The sequence below is a fragment of the Notamacropus eugenii genome, chromosome 1, assembly GCF_028372415.1.
Source record: "Notamacropus eugenii isolate mMacEug1 chromosome 1, mMacEug1.pri_v2, whole genome shotgun sequence".
Lineage (NCBI taxonomy): Eukaryota > Metazoa > Chordata > Mammalia > Diprotodontia > Macropodidae > Notamacropus > Notamacropus eugenii.
Genome location: NC_092872.1, coordinates 206,233,234 through 206,253,682, shown reverse-complemented (window position 1 = coordinate 206,253,682; position 20,449 = coordinate 206,233,234). Strand labels below are relative to the sequence as shown.

The window sequence follows — 20,449 nt, the reverse complement described above, 5'->3', positions numbered from 1 at the left end:
GCTGTTCTTCATGCCTGAAATGTTCTCCCTCCCCATCGCTATGCCTTGTCTTACCTACATTCCTTCAAGACAGCTCACATCTCGTCTCCTTCAAGAGACCTTTCCTGAGTTCCTTCTTCCCCCACCCAACCTGCTCATTGCCAGTAACTTCTCATTTATACCACCTATATATTGTACATACATAGTTATTTGCATGTTGTCTCTCCCATTAGAATGTGATCAGGATCAGGAATGAGGTTTATGGAGCTTAGCAGTGTCTGGCAAATGGTAAGAACTTAATAAATACTTGACTTAATTGACTGAATGTGTATATGTATATATTTCACATGAACATTTCCCTCTGTGGATCATACTTGATGGATTCTGAAGTCCTTTTTGAATTTCTGTGATTTTGTAATTAGTAATGTGAAAGTATTACTTATCTGTTGTACACCATACTCTGGATTTAATTTCCTAAAACAAAATTCCTCCTTAAGGTTCTGGGGTACCTCTGAGGGATCAAGGAAGTATTTTTCTAATGTTATTGGTTAGGGCCCTCTTCTTGTTTATTTTCCCCAATATTATTATTTGAGAGTCAGGTTAGCCAGTCAGACTTAAATATCTTTCAGAGCATGGTATTTACTGCAAAGATATAGCAAGAAGAGATATCACATACCTCCCCTCCTCCCCAAAGCTTGGGACACATTCTCTCTTATATTACCCTGGACCCTTGGGAGAGTGGACTCAAACTTAAAACACTTTCTACATGGTATTTGTCCCACCATATTCACTTCCAAATTTGGGATAGCCTATGGATAAATCCTTATAGCTCCCTCTTGGCTATCGTTAACCTATGCTGAATCAATCAGGTCACTCAGTCATCTGGCTTCTGGCAAATCTCAGTGTGGACTTCAGTTCCTGGACTTCTGGAGCCTAATACTCTGATCTTTTGAAGTTTACACTTTTGTAGGCATATCTTATACATCTTCATCTAAAGTCAGGAACAGTAGACAACAGGGTCATACATTTGTGGGTCCTATGGTTCAGGTATTGATAAAGTGACTGAAGGCTTACAGCAGTCCTTACCTCCTCACTTGAACACAGCCAGTCAAAAGGCTTCCCTTTTGGAGTATCTTTTGGTTGTAGTCCTGTTCTGCCTCTGAAGCACATTGGCAGGTATCTCTTTATCAAATGGCAGTTACAGAATGCCTGTGAATGCTTCAAATCAGAGCAAGGTCCTTCCCCTATATACCACCATGCCCTTTTAGGTGCAGACCCCCTAGCCTCTTCCACATGGTTTGGCAGTAGGCAGATCATGATTCCCCGATTCTGGGATTAGACTTCTGTTGGCCAGGTCCTTGATTCATTGACAAGTAAGGTGCCTTGGTTACAGCTGTAAGCACAGTAGAGCAGTTTAACCAAGATTCTTCCAAATGCTTCCACTAATATCATGTTAGTTTGTTTATTTGCTTTACGAAAAAGACTTAAGCTATTCATAAAGAAAAGGCAACTGCTCCAATATATTTAGATAACTAAATTAGTATTAGCTCACCCCAACGTCTCTTCCCATTAAGACATAACATCTGTGAAATATCACCTTTTTGGAATGACATGATCTGTTTGGGTGGGCAGAACCATACCCTTGTGGGGTATCACACACACACACACACACACACACACACACACACACACACACACACACACACACACACACACACACACACACACACACACACACACACACACACACACACACACACACACACACACACACACACACACACACACACACACACACACACACACACACACACACACACACACCTTGTGTTTCTCTTCTATTTTTCTAGTTGCATATTCAGGTTCCTAAATTCTTATGGCTGGTTTGGAAGCTTTATCCTGACTCCATCTCTATTAAAAGGGGGTAGAACGAAGCAGTTATAAACCCCAGGGGCTTCCTGGATGAGGATGTTGCCCCACCCATCCCAGAGGCTGCATGAGAAGTTTAAACTTATTCAAATCCACTTAAGCTCTTTGGGCCTTCATTTCTTATTTATTTCATAGGATCGTTGAGAGGATCTGGCGAGATCAGACTTGTGAACGCGTCTTTAAGGCTTCACAAATACAAGGCCTTCTTAATGATGGTGCTTTTCTTGGTAATAATGAAACAACACCTGGCAGATTTTGATTTTGTATCCCCACCACCTAGTACAATGCCTGGCACACAGCAGGGGCTTAATTAATGCTTGTTGGATTGAATTGTATTTCTTAAGTGCATGTATTCTCAACCTTTGGAAACCTTTGAAAGGAAGGCTTCTTTCAAAAATCTGCTCTCTGACCTAAAGGAAATTGAGGGTCTGACTCTCTAATCACAATAACTGTGTTTGTGATTGTTGCTTGTATCTTTTATTTGTTTTGGGATTTGTAAAACTGTGCTCTTTGCTTTAAAAGACCTCATAGGATATTTCTTTTCTAAATATTAGTTTATGAAACATGGGAATTCCACACTAAACTAAAACAAAAGACAGGAAATCATCAGATCAGAGCAGAGGATAAAGGATAACAATGTTTGATTCATTCTGGAAAAAGAAAATGTTTTTATTTGGGCAAGGGCTTATCATCTACATAGTGATCCATATTATATGATTATATATATTCCAGCTGATTAGATTTAATCTATTATGATTAGTCTTGAGAAAATTTCTAGGATTTTTTTTTTGCCCCAAAACAGTAGTCTTAAAATATACAAGTGTACATCATATTTAACCATGGGTTTTCTTTTTATCCAGTTATTCCTATCATTTTCATGAGTGCCTTTTGAGTTCTGATCTAGAAAATTTAGCTTATTTTTTTTTCTGTTCTATCATCTGTTATAATATATAGATAAAAAGCGGAGTGGAAAATTAGATAGAGGGTTCACTTGGAGTCTGCAAGTCCTAGGCCTAGGTCCTGCCTTTCTTAGTTACTAGCTCTGTGACCATGGGCCATAGCTTAATCTCTTTATGCTCCAAGGCAACTCTCTAAAATTATAAGTATGGAAAGGGTGTCAATTTCACCTACAGAAGGATTTTGCTATACGATGAGAATCCCTTACAGCTGTGAGATCTCAGATCCTGACGGGCTTGCCTTCTGTTCCTTCTGTCCAAACAAGGCTTGCTTTACACAATAAAAAGTTTTCCAAAATTTGGGTCAATATTTAAAAAATATATAATCTATCACTTTGCTGAGATGTACTTCATCATGTAATTTTGTTGGGATTTACAGTTTTTTTTTAAGGTCAATAGATCAAGCAACGGTTTGACTAGATTTTTTTCCTCCTTCCTTTTGAATGAATTGAAAACAAAAATGAGCAATCAATCTATCAATCAGTATTTATTAAGCATCTATTATGTACCAAGCACTGTGCTAAACTTGAGATACAGAAAGAGGCAAAAGACCATCCCTACCCTCAAGGAGCTTATAATCTAATGGCTATATTGTGCATGTAGATACAAACTATACTGTTTCTCCTTTATTTTCATGAACAAGAAAAGATGCTGAATCAGGGTGTAGACTAATTTCATAACCTAGATTCTTAAGCTGGGATCTGGGAACTTGCATTTTTATTTATTTATTTATTAATTTTATTTATTTTCAGTGTTCTACAATAACTACCATATGACTTAGATTATTATTTTCCCCTCCCTCCTCCCTACCTCCCTGAGATGGCATACAATTTTGTATAAGTTCTACACATACATTCCTATTAAACACATTTTCACTGTAGTCATGCTGTGTTGAAGAATTAAAATGAGTGAGAGAAATCATCTAACAAATCAAAACACAATACACACACACACACACACACACAAAATGATCTGCTGCAATCTGCTATTGAATTTCATAGTTCTTTCTCTGGATGTGGAAGGCATTTTGCCTTAGAAGACCATTGGGAATTTTTTTTTTAAGTCCTTGCATTGCAGTGAAGTTCCAAGTCTACCAGAAAAAACTCTCACACTCTGTGGTCATTACTATGCACAAAGTTCTCCTGGTTCTGCTCCTTTCACTCAGCATCAGATCATATAAGTCTGACCAGGTCGCTCTGAAGTCTTCCTGTTCATCATTTCTTATAGCACAATAGTATTCCATTACATTCATATACCAATTTATTCAGCCATTCCCCAATTGATGGGCATCCCCTTGATTTCCAGTTTTTGACCACCACAAAGAGAGCTGCTATAAATATTTTTGTACATGTGGGCCCCTTTCCCATTTTTATGATCTCTTGGGAATACAGTCCTAGAAGCGATATTGCTGGGTCAAAGGGTATGCATATTTTTGTAGCCCTTTGGGCATAGGAAACTTGCATTTTTAAAAAGTTGATAACTGTGTTTCAATATACTTGGTTTCCTTTGTAATCCTATGCATTTAAAAAACATCTTTCTTAAAACTGAGTTCCAAATTCTCTTCCTCCCTTCCATCACTCCCCTATTACTGAGAAAGTAAACAATTTTATATGTAGTCATGCAAAACATATTTCCCTATTATTCATGTTGTGAAAGAAAACACAGAACAACTCCCCTTTCCCCCTGCTTCCCCATTGGCAAAATTAAGAAAATAAAAAAAAAATATGCTTCAATCTGTATTCAGACTCTATCAGTTCTTTCTCTGGAGATGGATAGCATTTTTCATCATGAGTGCTTTGGAATTGTCTTAGAGACAATTGTCTTAGCTAAGTCATTCATGGTTGATTTTCACACAACATTGCTGTTTCCGTATACAATATTCTCCTAGTTCTGTTCACTTCATTTTGCATCAATTCATATAAGTCTTTCCAGGTTTTTTTGAAAGCATCCTGCTCATCATTTCTTATAGCAATATAGTATTCCATAGCAGTCATATACCACAACTTGTTCAGCCATTTCTCAATTAATGAGTATCCCCTTGATTTCCAATTCTTTGCCACCACAAAATGTTGGCTTAAATATTTTTTCTGTTTATTATTAACTTTATTTTTTTAATTTATTTGTTTTCAGTTTTCTACCATCACTTCCATAAGTCTTAGACTTTCTCTCCCTCCCTTCATCCTCCTTCTCTGAGACGGCATGCAATCTTATATGGGTTCTATACATACATTCTTAATCACATTTTCACATTAGTCATGCTGCATAGAAGAATTAAAATGAATGGGAGAAACCATGAGAAAAAAACAAACTAAAACAAAACATAACACAATAGAAAATAATCTGCTTCATTTTGTATTCTGATTCCATAGTTCTCTGGATGTGGATGGCATTTTGCCTTGAGTTCTTTGAGAATGTTTTAGGTCCTTGCATTACTGTGAAGGATTAAGTCTATCAGAAACAGTCCTGACACGCTGTGGCTGTTACTGTGTACAATGTTTTCCTGGTTCTGCTCATTTCACTCAGCATCAGTCCTTCCAGGTCTTTCTGAAGTCCTCCTGTTCAGCATTTCTTATAGCACAATAGTATTCCATTACATTCATATGCCACAACTTGTTCAGCCATTCCCCAATTGATGGGCATCTCCTTGATTTCCAATTCTTTGCCACCACAAAAAGAATTGGCTTAAATATTTTTGAACATACAGGTCCTTTTCCTCTTTAAAAAAATCTCTTTGGGATACAGACTTAGTGGAGCTATCTCTGGGTCAAAGCACTATTTTATCACATTTTGGGCATACTTCTATATTACTCACCAGAATGGTTGGATCAATTCACACCACCCCCAACAGTGCATTAGTGTCCCAATTTTCCCATATCTCCTCCAAAATGTATTATTTTCTTTTTCTGTCATATAGCCAATCTGATAGGTGTGAGGTGGTTTCATTTCTCTAATCAGTAAAGATTTAGAGCATTTTTTTCACATGACTATAGATAGCTTTGATTTCTTCATTTAAATTTCTTTCACCATTTGTTAATTGGGAAATGATTTATATTCTTATAAATTTGACCCAGTTCTCTATATATTTGAGAAAGGAGGCCTTTATCAGAGAAAATTGCTATAAAATGTTCCTCTAATTTTTGGTTTTCTTTCTAATCTTGGCTGCATTGGTTTTGTTTGTGCAGAAATCTCTTAATCTTATGCAATTAAAAATTATCCATTTCACATCCTGTAATACCCTCTGTCTCTTGTTTGGTCACAAATTCTTCCCTTATCATAGATCTTACAGATAAACTATTCCATGCTCCCCTAATTTGCTCATGATATCACTCTTTATGTCTAAAACATGTACCCATTTTGACCTTATCTCAGTATAGGATGTGAAATGTTGGTCTACACCTAGTTTGTGCTACAGTGCTTTCTGATTTTCCTTGTCCCGAAAGCACGATTCTTTGAGTTTTTCAAACACTGATTGCTATGGGTATTTACTGTAGTATATTGTATACCTAATCTATTTCACTCATCTACCACTCAGTGTCTTAGCAGATTGTTTTGGTCCTTACCACTGTGTTTGAGATCTGGTACACTTAAGCTACCTTATATTTTTCATTAATTCATTAGTTCTTGATATTCTATCTTGACCTTTTATGAATTCTGTTATTATTTTTTCTAACTCTATAAAATAATATTTTGGTAATTTTATTGGTATGACACTGAATAAACTAACAGATAAAATTGTCATTTTTATTATATTGGTTTACCCTCCCCATAAGCAATTAATATTAATGCAAAGATTTTTTTAAAAAACCTTAATAATTAACAACAAATACAAATAACAAAATAAAACACGAAATAAGGAGTAAAACTTTACATAAGCTTTTAGCATTGAACACAGTATAGTCAAATGACTTTATAAACTAACCAAGAAAGAAATACTTTGTCCTTTTCCAAATTCATTTGAAATTCTACCACTTTTGCATAGTCTGAACTTAATTTGGTGATAGATATACCTGGATTCTTGGTTTTATTTTGAGAGTGAGGGAAGGGGATGTTGGGGTTTGTCCCTATGATTTTATTGGTGTAGCAAATTCCTCAATAAAGAAATTTTCACTGCTGGTACAGATGAGCAGATCATCTGTAATTAAGAATCTTAGAGCTTTGTCTGGAATGACTAAGAGGTTAAAATGATTTAACCAAAGGTATACAACTAGTCTATGTAGGAGGCCTTCCTGACTCTTAAAGGCCATCCCTCCCCATGATGGTACCACACTATTTCTCCAGACTCATATATACATAAAAGGGACATAAGTGATCATTTTGCATGAATTCCTTGGGCTTGATTTAAAAGAGGGGTGTGTGTGTGTGTGTGTGTGTGTGTGTGTGTGTGTGTGTGTGTGTGTGTGTGTATGTAGGGTGGGGTGGGGATGTGCTTTGGCTTATTCCCAGAGTGAGACATGCTATGTCTTCTCCTCAGGGTTCTATGGAACCTTGAGAGGTTTGGGGGTATCTCTTCTACTGACATTTGTTTGAGTCTCCTCTGAAAGTGTTCTTCTCATTGTTAGGTGCTTGTAACTAATATGTTAATGTTCATGAAAGAGAAAGCAAGGATAAATGTACATATAATCCCTTTTCTCCCCTTCCCCCACCTCAGTTCTGTTTCTACATAGTATTGGTTCCACCAAATTCATGTCTAAAGGTAACGTCCATACTGGATGAAAGTTTGATCAGCCATGGTTGGACTGCAGTTCTGAAAGTTACTGCCAAAGTTTGCTGCTTGAGGTACTGATGCTGTGCTGACTGTAACATATAGCCAGAACACCAACTCCCAAATTCCTGTGTCTTATATCCCAACCTTTCTGAGCTTTCATGGTCAAACTGGTCTCTTCCTAGATGCTGTGGGTTAGGAAGTCATCAAATGAAGCTAAAGGAGTAATGTTCATTGTGGTAGATACTGACATGTCTGTTTTGCATGCTATCAGAGAGCCTCCCTTTTACTACACAGTTAGCCATGGAACTAGTTGTGGAATGTATATGCATGTTCCACAGTCTTTCCAAGGAATTTCCTTTATAAATCATTATGATTCTCCTGGAAGAAAATTCTCAAGCAACCTCAACATAGAAAGCTTGCATCAGCCAAATAAACACATGGAGTTTGTACATGAACTAGACCCCCATTATATATGATATACATATATATATGTACACATACATACGTATATAAAATCTAATAACTGTATATTATACATGTCTGAATACATATAGAGCTGTCTGTTTTCTATACAGTCAAACCATTTACTTGTCAGAGCTAATATCAGAATTTACAATATACAGGACCAGTAATGAGAAAAACATGTGAAATCTACTTAAAAAGATCTAATGTTGACTCATTTAAATGAACTACTGAAAAAAATTTAAAAAATAGAAGGAAACAAGCATTTATTAAGTACCTACTTTGCTAAATGCTTTACAAATATCTCATTTGATCCTCACATCAACAGTGGGAGATAGGTGCTATTATTATTCCCATTTTACAGTTGAGGAAACTGAGAGACAGAGATGAAGTGACCAGTGTGAAACAGCTAGTAAATATCTGAGGTTAGATCTGAACTCAGATCTTCCTGACTCCAGATCCAGCATTCTATCCACTGTGTCAACCAGCTTGCTCTAAAATAGACAAGAGAAGTAGTCAACTCTGACTATAAAAATTTTATTCGTTATGTTCAACTGAGGTACATTATTTGAAGCAAGGTCAAATAAGTCTAGAAAATGCCTTAGGAGTTAGCAAACATTTGACTTATTTGACAAATGGAAAGAGATGGTTATCAAAGACAACACTAGGTTAGAATACAAACTTATCTGCAAAATCCTGTGAAGAGGATATATTGTATAATTACAAGCAGTATCAATTCATAAAGCCAAGAGGGACATTAGAGGGTAATACTTATCTGAAACATGCTTGGCAAGTATCCAGATAAATAAAGTCATTCTAAGGTCATTCCAAGAGGAAAAAAAAGACTACAGACAGAATAGTAGAAAAGACTTGAGAACATTTTACATTTAATTCTTTTCTTTATTAAATGTAATGAAATCACCATACTTGGACCTTTAAAATCACTGTCCCTGAGATGCTTACAGAGGAAGTAGAAATTGCACTAAGAGAACAAAGACTAGAAAATTAGAAAATAGAGTAGATTCATGCTGTAGATATTACAGTTGGAAGGCCACTGAGAGATTAATACACACGGTATCTTAAAGGAGGGGAAGATACTAGACATGTGGAAATGATCTTGGACCTTATGGACACACACACACAAAGTAAACAAGGGCCATCAATAACCATTGATCTGTAGGTCTAATTGGAAGCATCTGAGTGGCACAGTGGATAGAGCACTGGGCTTGGCATCAGGAATACTTGTCTTGATGAGTTCAAATCTGGCCTCTGACACTTAATAGCTATGTGACCCTAGGCAAGTCACAACCCTGTTTGCCTCAGTTTCCTCATCTGTAAAATAAGCTGGAGGAGGAAATGACAAATCACTTCAGTTTCTTTGGCTAGAAAACCCCAAAAGTAAGGGAGAGGCAGACATGACTGAAACAACTGAACAGAAGCAATGTGTCTAACCTCCCATCTATGCAAACTTTGAAGATCATCTAGACATTGACTAAGATTTCCTTAAAAAGAATATTTAGTAGGGAATACTTTCAAAAATGATATTAAACGATTAATCACATCTTTATCATCTTCATAATTGACTGAAAAATTTCATGTAAGACCATACTATGCTTATTGTTGATTATGAAAAAGAATTTAATTGGATACAGTAAAATTCAACCTTACAGGCTCTCTTACAACATGGAGTCTCGTATCCACTTATCAAGAACTTCAGGATTTCTTGGAAGATGTAACAACATAAATAGACCTATCCAAAGACCCTCTGGTAATAAACATTAGGTGAGATATATGCTCTTGTCAAAAATATTTGTCAAAGTGATGGAGATGGAGGAGATTCAGTGCAGAATTCAGATCAAGGAGGAATTTCCTGCAGATAATGAAGTTTTCAGATGCTGATTTGTGGATGACATTTTGTTGATTTCATCAAACTCTAAGATATTGCAGAGTTTCCTGGAAGAAATGCCTAAGCATTTAAAGGAATTTGGTCTGCTTATCTACACGGGAAAGACTAAATGGATGAAAAGTGTTTCTTGCACATTTTCAATATGGATCTGAATGGATTCCCTAAAGACCTTTTCTGCAGTTTGACTATCTCGGGTAGAGAGTAAGAAGGATAGTGAGTTAGACCTAGAGTTGAAAAGAAAAAAGGGAACAGGTTAGATTGCTTTGAGGTAATTGCAAAGCATCTTTGCTGATCCCAATCATCCCATAAGTTTAATACAAAAATCTTACCAGTATTGTTATATGATAGTGAGGCTTGGATCTCTGTTGCCTCCAAATAACTAAAGATGAACATCACATTAAAGGGCATTGGAAAGGTACATTATGAGTATGAGAATATTTAATATTTAATCAATAACAACATTTAATCAATGAGGAAATTCAAAGAAAAACAGGAGCATATAGGATGTCCTCAAGGAATTATAAGACAGAAAAAAGACAGATTGATAATAAGACAACAGTGAAACGGAATGGTAGCCAGCCAGAAGGCTTCACTTTTGTTTCATGATGTTGGGAGAAATTAAGGAATGCCTTTGGCATGTTGGATGGACCTTGTGTAGTGAACTTTTCAGAAGAAATGGCAGAACATTGTTTAGTCGGTAAACATGTATTAAATGCCTACTATGTGCCAGGCACTGTGCTAAGTTCTGGTGTACAAAGAAAGGTAAAACACAATCTCTACTCTCAAAGAACTCACAGTCTATTGGGAGAGATAACATGTAAACAACCATGTACAAACAGACTATACACAGGATATATTGGAGATTATCAACAGAGGGAAGTCACTAGAATTAAGAGCGGTTGGGAAGGGCTTCCTGTAGAAGGTGGTAGAAGGAAGCCATGGAAGTCAGGACTTCAAGATGAGGTAGAAGAGCTTTTGATGTATGGATGGTCAGTCAGTGAAAATGCTCAGAACTGACAGATGGGGCATCTTGTTCAAGCTAAAGCAAGGAGGCCAACCTCAATGAAACAAAGAATCCACAAAATGTAAAAAAGGACGGGAAAGGTGGGGAGGAGTAGTCTACATTTATCTAGTCACTATGCTCCTCTGCTCAGAAGAATTTCCTCTATTGTTCCCCCTAGACTTCTAGCGCTAGCATTTTTGTTTTTCTTTTAAAATCTCTTTTCTTTCTAGATCTTATCTTCTTATATTCTATCCATCTTTTTCAACTCACACAAATTTGACTTATTTGTGACAATATCTTATCCCTTGCCACCATTTCCCATACCTCACCACCTACTCACTGTGCTCCTAAAGACTGGTCACAGATAGAAAAGGGAGCAGATATAATCTTTATTCCTTTCATTACCACTCTACTACTATCACTCAATCATTTCCAATTTGCAGTTTACTCCATTCATGCATGTCCCTGTCCAGATTCTTGAGGCAAAACTCTCCCAGTATCCACTCCATTCTCTCCTTCTGTCTCTCTGTCTCCATCTGTCTGTCTCTTCCTCTCCTTTTCTCTCTCCTTCTATTTTCCTGTTCCCCAAGTGAACTCTTTTTCTCCTACAAAAAAAAATAGCTAAGCGAAAACAGGTGGATACAGTGACCACATCTGACAGTGTACATGTTTGCCCTTCGTCTCCCACTTCTTTGTCAAGAAGATGGAGGTATTTCTCCATATTTCCTCCATTTCCCCTCCTTTCTCAAGGAGGTCAGTATATGACTCATCATCTTCCTCTTCACTTCATTCCATGCTTTTATTCCGATTGATTTACTGAAAAGAGCAGAAAAAGAATCTGTGTGTAAAGGATGAAATTAACTTATAAAGGATATAAGGCATTGCAACTTTCATTTCTCTGAAATGACAAAAGAAGAAAGGAAGGAAGGAAGAAAACTAGCCATTGTATATGAACAACTGATAAAATCAAATTGTGAAGAAATATAGTTTTCCTATTAAAATTTGAGAAGAGACACAGATTGTTAGGGGAATCAGATGGAGAATTGCCCCCTTCACAAATTAAATTGGTCACATGTACTTTATGTTGGAATATTTGTATTGGCATTCCCTCAAAACCTCTGGCTTCCCAATTCTTCAAGCACCTCAACTTTAGTGACAACTTCTGCCTTCTCTCTATCTGAGCTACTTGCAAAGTTGGTTATACCTTGGCGCTTACTGTTACTCAACACTATTCTGCTTCCGTGATCTGTAAAATGAGGGACTCATTAGCATCATGGGGTCCCATCTGTGTCTAGATCTATGATTCTAGAGGAGATGACATGATATTGTGGACTAAGTGCTGGATTTTGAGTTAGAGGACCTGAGTTTGTATATCAACTTCCATTTATTATTAATGGGATCTAGTGCTACTCCAACCAGATTTCACTGATTGACATCGATTAACTTTTACAAGGTGATATTTACTTTGAAGGTATAGCAAAAACAGAAATACAAACATTTTCTCCTATCACCTCAGGGCCACCCTCCCTCCTGTACTTCTTAAGGGGATGATGGGCTCAGACTAACAACAATTTCCCCCTAATTCATCAAATTCACATCTAAATGTAGACTTACTGTCTGCTGGCAGTGGACTCCCCTCCTAGACTTGATGACTCTCTCTCCTGACTTTTCAACACTCACAAGGTTGTATTTTCTAATGACTACTTCCAATGGCAGTACTTTCTGGGCGTGTTATTAAACCCTACATTGAGCTTATAACATTTTTATACTTGAAGAATACTTCCCTTTGTTAACATTGTGGCTAAGATCAATATTATTGGAAAAATAAAGTCACTTTGGAATTCTAGTATAGTCAGAAGCTCTTAAAGTTTCTGTCACAGTAATTATGTCTTTAGAGATCCAATCCTCTCATTTAAAAAATGGAATGGTCTCATCATGCCAGTGTCCTGCTACTTCTGAGGGATGCATGCTCCAAAATAAGGAAGGACTCAGAATCAAAGCAATCTTAGAAACTGTCTACAGAACCCATGTGGGAACAAGATTCCTTTCTATAATATCCCTGATAAGAGATTATGCAATCTTTTCTGAAAGACTCTACACCCACAGCCCCTTGAGGTAGCCTATTCCATTTTTGACTAGCTAATATTTTTAGGAAGCTTTTCCTTATGTCAGACTAAATTCTGCCTCTCTGTAACTTCCATAAAATGCTATCCAAGACATAGTTGTCATGCATCTTGTGTCAGAGTCATCACTGCCTTAGTGCAGAGGGGTCAAACCACATGCATGAGGTTTGCAACACATATGCTGAACCAGATGAAAATATAATTGGGAAATATTTAACAAAATAACTAAAGTACAATAAAACACAAGAAATATTGCATTTTGAAACTGTCATTATACAAACAACAGGAATCCTTATGTAGAGTTTAGTGCCCCTCTCCCCTTTCTACTTGAGTTTGGCATGACTTCCCTGGTGTATTCTATGCCGAAGACCTCAAGCACCACATAGCACAGCCCAAAGCATTCAGCCCTTCCCTCCTCCCACTCCCTGCGTAAATACCAGCACTTGGGGAAAATCACTTGAGTAATTAGAGCTACAATCTTCTGCTGCAATGGAGTCTCATTTGTTTCGTTTTTCCTCCTTCTCCAGCAAATTGTGCAGTTCTGTGATCCCCAATATAAAGACCAAGTTTAAATACCCACCCTCCCCTCCCCCATGCCCTTTCTGCATTTATCTATTGCTGACAGGCAACTGCAAATTGGGAGTAGGATGGTGCTCTTATAAGGGTTAGTGATAACAGCTACTCAGCCACTCAGATCAATTGCCTGGCTTTCCTCCTCTTGGTAACACAGAGGTGGATGCCAAAAACCACGGAAGTGAAGGGAATTACTCAAGATTTTAATTGCTTAGTTGTTCAAGTACTTAGCAAAAGCCAATATTAGAATCCTGATTCTAATTTTGCAAACCAGTGCTCTTTCCATCATACCATACTGCCTCTCCATGGTGGAATAACTAAATGCACATTATAGTACATATGAAAGATGCAATGGGATTTTACAAGAAATAAAAATTCAGTTTTGACTTATTGCAATGATTAAATGCAGGCATGGCCTAATTTTGATTTCAGATGGCTAGTGACCAATGTGCCAGGTAGCATTCCATGCCACCCTTGAATGCCAACAGGAATTCATTGGGACAGCAAACCATCTCTGAACTAAAACTGAGTCTTTTGGAGTAACTTGACCAAGAATAGAAGTCATCAGTTCTAACTATGGCAGCACCAAAGAGAACTTTGTACATTTCCCCGCCTGATGGAGGATGGGGTTGGATGATTGTGGCCGGCTGTTTCCTTGTCACCATTTGCACCAGGGCAGTCACAAGGTAGGTGGAAATTCCTTGATTACTAAAGTTTTCTTGTTGTTCAGTGGTGCTCTTGCTTTTTTTCCCTTCTAGGTTTGCATGGTTCTTTGACTGAGTCAGTCAATCCATTAACTGATTTTCTTATAAGCACTCTATCTTCTCAAATATCTCCATTTATTTAGCAGTGTTCTTGAGTTATCTCCATTTAAATTATCTGCAGTCTAAAATGTTACTATTTAGAAAAAACCAGGACTTAGAGACTTCTTCAGACATTCTTCTTCATAGGCAATTCACAAGGTTTTGAAAGATGTTTTAACTATCCCTCTCCCCAATTAGCTGAGCAAATGGCTTTTGTTTGTTGTTTGTTTTAAGGAATAAATTCCTTAGCTATTAATAGATTTCATACTATTTTCTTCGCTTAAAATTGTATGCCCTTAGGTTTAGGGCTGAAAGGTTCATTAAACATGATTGAATTCAACCCTCTCATTTTATAGCTGAGAAAACTGAGGCTCAAAGAAAGAAGGTGACTTGTCCCATAGTGTCTCAGAGCTTTTGAAAAATAGCTTTTAAGAGTAGTAAAGCAAGCATTTGCTTTGTGTGATAAATTAGGTGTAAACTTGGACAAATGGACACATCAGATGACCTCTGCAGGTTTTGAGAGTTCATTCACTATTTCTTAATTTGGAATTTGCTCAGTCATCTTTAAGGGGGACTCAGAGTGAATTGAATGTGCAGCTCTGAACCCACACTCTCAAGTCACCCCTAAGATAAGCTGATTGAAAAAAAGAATGGCGTCGTGACAATCTATTCAAAAGTCAAGACAAGTCAAGAAAGAAAACACATTTTAAAAAGGCAGATATCTGTGTGTGTGTGTACACACACAATATACATATGTTTACATACATGTAATATATATGTTTATTTTATATTTATATGCTATATATAAATATTTTTTAAAAAAGAAAAGAGTAGCCTATACACATACAAGCTATTATTACAGATTATATAACTGTGTTCCCTACTGGTGCTTTACTTGAAATGGAAGTTTTCATTGTCTTTTGATTGGATGTATCCTTGGTGATGAAATGAGCTTGCCCTAATGATAATTTAATGGTATACTCAACTGAGGGAGTAAGACATTCTCCAGTAAGAAAGTCTAATGCAGAGAAGAGGCAGGCATTTGGTTGTCTTACAACTTTATTGGGATCTTCACTGTTAATCCCTTCCCCAAGGGAACTCAAAACTCCTAGGGACCCTGGATGTCACCTTGTTGAACCCCTTCATTTTGGAGATGATGAAACTGAAACCCAGAGAAGGTAAATGACCTGTCTGAGGTCACATGGATAGCAAATAGTGATCAAACCAGCATTTCTGTGGTTTTGAAGTTGTTCTCCTTAAAAGCATCAGGATGTCAAGTTCATGCTTGCCAACTCTTCACCCATTCAAGCAAAAGAGAGAATAAAATAAATAACTTTATACAAAGGTCTGGATGTAGACATATTTTCCCACAACACTGATCCCTCCCTAGAGAATTTTTAAAAAGTTATCGAATATATTGCCTGATAAGAGGGGGGATAAAGTTGGAGAGTGAGCACCTAACCCTATATCTTCTGTTATCTGTAAACTTGGATAAGATTTTCCTATCCCACAGAAAACACATGCACAAGAGACAGAGCCAAGATGGTGGAGAGAAGGCAGGAAGAAAACTTATGTACAATGTTATGGTTTCTGGCAGCCTTCGTTTGAAGTTTAGTTTAGGAGTGAATTACAAGTGGAGTTATGAATCATTCATTGGACATAGAAGGCAAAAAAGCCTCCTAATACAATTTTAGACTGCATTGAAATATGTACATACATATATATGTATATATACATGTCTACCCAAATATTCATGTATGTGCATAGACATATTTGTGCATATATGTACATATATATGACACACATTATTTTTGTATTCTACCCTGTTCAGACCATACCTGGAATATTATGTTCCATTCTAGACATTTCATATAGGGAGAATAAACTGTAGCACATTTCAGATGGAGTGTGGTCATGATATTAAGGATCTCAACCATATATTATGAAGATCCATCAAAGGAACTATGAATATTTAGGCTGGAGAAGAGAAGACTTAGTGGGGGATAGTGATCCAGCACAGAGTAACTGCTTAATAAATGCTTCCTAAGTGACTGCACAATTCTTGGTATATAGAAAACCCTTATTAAATGCTTGTTGATTGATCACTTGATGTGATCGATGTCAACAGTTTTGAAAGGGGTGTTGTGGGGAAGAGGAACTAGAATTTTTTTTTTTTGGTCCCAGAGAGAGCAACAGACAGATGTTCCAAGAAAGGAAGACCTCGGTGTAACATAGAGAAAATCTTTCTGATGATAGAATTGTTCCTGAGTGGATGGACTACTTTAGGGAGAATTCAAGCAAAAACTGGATGATCATTTGTTAGGGATATTACAAAAGAGGTTCATGTTCAGATACTGATTGGCTAGATGATTTCAGAGGTTCCTTTCAAACTCTGAGATTCTTTGCTTCTAGAAATTGAGATAATAATAGGGTCAGAGGTAGGGGTTGGGGGAAGAAGACAGAAGAAACTCATGATTTCATTGTTGCCTGAAGAGCTGAAAGGCAAAGATCTAACTTATTTACCAACAATTTTTAAAATACAATCATTTAGATTAAAAATATAGGTAAATGTTATCAGTTTAATATAAAGTTTTTAATTCTTACTTAATTTTTAAAAGTATGGGAATCTTCTATTCTCTTAATTTTTCATGGAAACAGATGCTAACTTCCTACTCTGGAAAGTGGGGAATGTCTAATATTACCTTACCAAGAAATCTACTTTCTCCTTTCATGGAGAAAATTTCCTCTTTTAACTTTTGATGTTAGTATTTACACTGATTCTGGGAAATTATATTGCATTTTCAGAACTATAGACAGAAATGAAATGACTGTTTGCTACTGTGTATCAGTTCTAGATGCTGGATGAAATGAAACTGAAATTCAGATACTATCCATGAGCTGAAGTTTTCCAGCACCTGATTTTTAATGGCCATTTATTTTCAAAGTGTGGGGTAATGTGTCCTCTTTTAGTCTAGTTAAATTTTGTGCCCTTTTCTCCTTCCTTAAAAAAATACCAAACCCTATTTCTGCCTTTTAACTTAAAATTCAGGCATAACATTTCACTTAAACCACTTACTTATTTTTGTCGAATAAGATGATAACAAACAAAAATGTTTGAGCCAGTAAAAAGGGTAGGTAAATTTTTGCTAAGTATATTCTGATCTCATTTTAATGTGACACAGATCCTCCAATGGATCTGTGACCTCATTATAAGAGCATTCTGCTGCTGCTGGAATGAAATACTTCTCTCCATTGGAGATCTTCCATCAGAGCACCACATGCATGTGATTTTAAAGTTATAGAAGACTACTGAGAGAGTGCATTTATATTTTCCCTCGGTTCCTAAGTGCTGATTTTTAAAAATTCCATTATCTATAAAAGGAGTTTGTTGATAGTACTGATTTTGTACGTGCTTCAATCCAATGACACCGGCCTCCTTTCATGAACACGATCTTCCATCTCTGGGCTCCAAATATGTTCCCTTGCTATCCCCTATTCCTGGAATATTCCTCCTCCTTATGTCTGCCTAATGGCTTCCATGGCTTCCCTTAAGTCCTAGTTAAAACCTTATATTCTAAAGAACTCCTTTCCTAACCTCTCTTAATTCTAGTGCCTTCCTTCCTTTAATTATTCTTTATTGATCTTGTATGTGCTTTTTTGTAAATGTTTGTTAGCTTATTTCTCCCCCATTAAACTGTGAACTCTTTGAGGGCAGGAACTCCCTTTTGCCTCTTTTTTGTTTCTTTAGCACAGTGCCTGGCACAGAGCAGAAACTTACACGTCAGTTGTTTTCAGAGATCATCCTTGCAGAGGCCAGTGGGGAAATACTGTGCAGAAGCAACCTGGAGAGAGGAAGGCCGATATGTGAGTTAGAGATGTGGAGGGTTAGCCAGCACCGACCTTAGAGATCAAGTCCAATCCCTTCAGTTAACGGATGAAAGTCAGAACTAGATCTCTGATGTCGCTGGTATAGGGAACACCTAGACGGGAAGATTCCCTCCACCAGTGCAGGTTGGGCACCTTCACTGCTACTTAGTGTCTTAGAGAATTGCTGCCCTAGAATGCTGAGAAAGAAAATTACTTGGCCAGGGTCACTATGTGTTAGAAGGAGGACTTGACTCTTTGGTCTTACTGGCTTTCTTGGTTCAGACACTGCACTAATGAGAACTGGGCAGACGGTGCAAGTCTATATACTGAAGTCTATAAGTGTGTGGGCCTCCCATTTTGGAAGCTGGATGCATACATATTCGCCCCCCCCATACATATAGAAATACACACACACACACACACACACACACACACATACACATATATATATATATACACATATACACACAGACATATATACACATACATACATATATGTATATATTTCATTAGGGGCAGCTAGGTGGTACAGTGGATAGAGAACCAGTGCAAGAGTCAGGAGGACCTGAGTTCAAATCTCACCTTAGGCACTTGACACTCACTAGCTGTGTGACCTTGGGCAAGTCACTTAACCCCAATTGCCTCATCCTGGGTCATCTCCAGTCATCTTGATGAATATCTGATCACTAGATTCAAATGACTCTGGAGGAGAAGTGAGGCTGGTGACCCGCACAGCCCTCCCTCACTCAAAACAAAGTCAAGTGGAAGTCATGTCATTATTTCTCTGATGGCATGGTCTTCTTCGGCAATGAAGGATGAGCACACATATATTTCATTATTTTTATCTTTATTTTAACTCGTTTGTAGAAACATAAATCAAAAACATTGTTCAGAAATCTCTGTGGTACTTGCTGCCATAAGGTCAAATGAAAGGAGGAATAACTCTTCCCCTCTCATGCTCCCTTAAACTATAACATTAAAGAAATGAACTAGTGACATTTTAAAATAATTTGTTCTTAGGATTCTTGTATATTTAGGTGATAAGGTCAACTGTTACTCCTGAAATGTTTTTTTTTTCTCTCAAGTTCATTCTGGCCAGAGGTTCTTAACTTGGGATCTCTGGACCCCCAAAGAATCCTTGAGCAGACTTCAGAGGAATCTGTAAAGTTGAATGAAAAAAAGTACATATTTATTTTAATATAACTTGTTTCCTTGGAAATCTTATGTTTTTATTCTATGCTTTTAACAATATTCTTTTGAGGAGTCCATAAGCTTCACCAGACTGGGTCACCATGAAACAAAAAAGATTATGAATCCCTGAATTCTAGGTTGTGTTTATATCCATTTACACACATTGGTTTGATTGTCTTGAGTGTGGTGATGGAGAGGGAGTGAAAAAAATAAAAATAATCAAAAAAAATTGTGTAGTTTCTCAGACACAAAAGCAAAACTTCCCCCAAATGATTCAGCACAAAGTAAAAAGATTAAGATAAGAGTTGATGAATGTTCCTCAGCGATATCATGGCCTATGAGGCCCAACCAAGATTAGGTTATTACAGATTTATGGTCACATGAAAGGGAGTCAGTGAGACATTATAAAAATGCACAGAAAAGACGAGAAGGAGGACAAGTAGGGCAGCTCTGTAACTAATGTGCTGAATTTTATTGTATACTTTTAAAAGATGTACAAAACAAGTTGGGATTTCTTTTATTCTTTGCATATGGAAATGCTTCTATTTGATAATGTTTGACAAGTTCTACAAATAAATAAATACTAATTTTCAAAAAAATAGCCAAATGAGAATAGACCATATTTAGGCATCTGGGAATAAAAAAGAAAAAAAATTCTGTTGAAAAGGGATTAATGGAAATCATTAACCTTGGATTTGGCCAGAAAAATCAGATTTTTTTTTTTTGGCTTGTGCACAATTTGTCTGTTCTGAAATAAATATTTTCTAGTTTTTGACATGGTTTTCAAAAAAAGCTAACGTGTTCTTTGGCTGTATTAAATGAAATATAGGGTCCTTTGGTATTCATTCTTTATCAGACCATGTCTGGAATATTTAATTCAGCTCTGAGCATCACATTTTAGGAAGAACAATAGACAGCAAAAAATAACTGAAATTTCTGAGGCAATATAGGA

General features: G+C 36.9%; 1 protein-coding gene across 2 annotated transcripts in view; it reads left to right on the top strand.

Moving 5' to 3' along the window:
• SLC16A12 (solute carrier family 16 member 12) overlaps positions 1-20,449 on the top strand; it is a 106,672-nt gene that overhangs the window by 66,478 nt on the left and 19,745 nt on the right. For both annotated transcript variants that reach the window (XM_072624955.1, XM_072624962.1), the window contains exon 2: positions 14,069-14,322. In XM_072624955.1, the coding sequence (XP_072481056.1) occupies positions 14,213-14,322 (110 nt within the window). In that variant the 5' untranslated portion in view covers positions 14,069-14,212. The remainder of the gene's footprint in view (positions 1-14,068; positions 14,323-20,449) is intronic.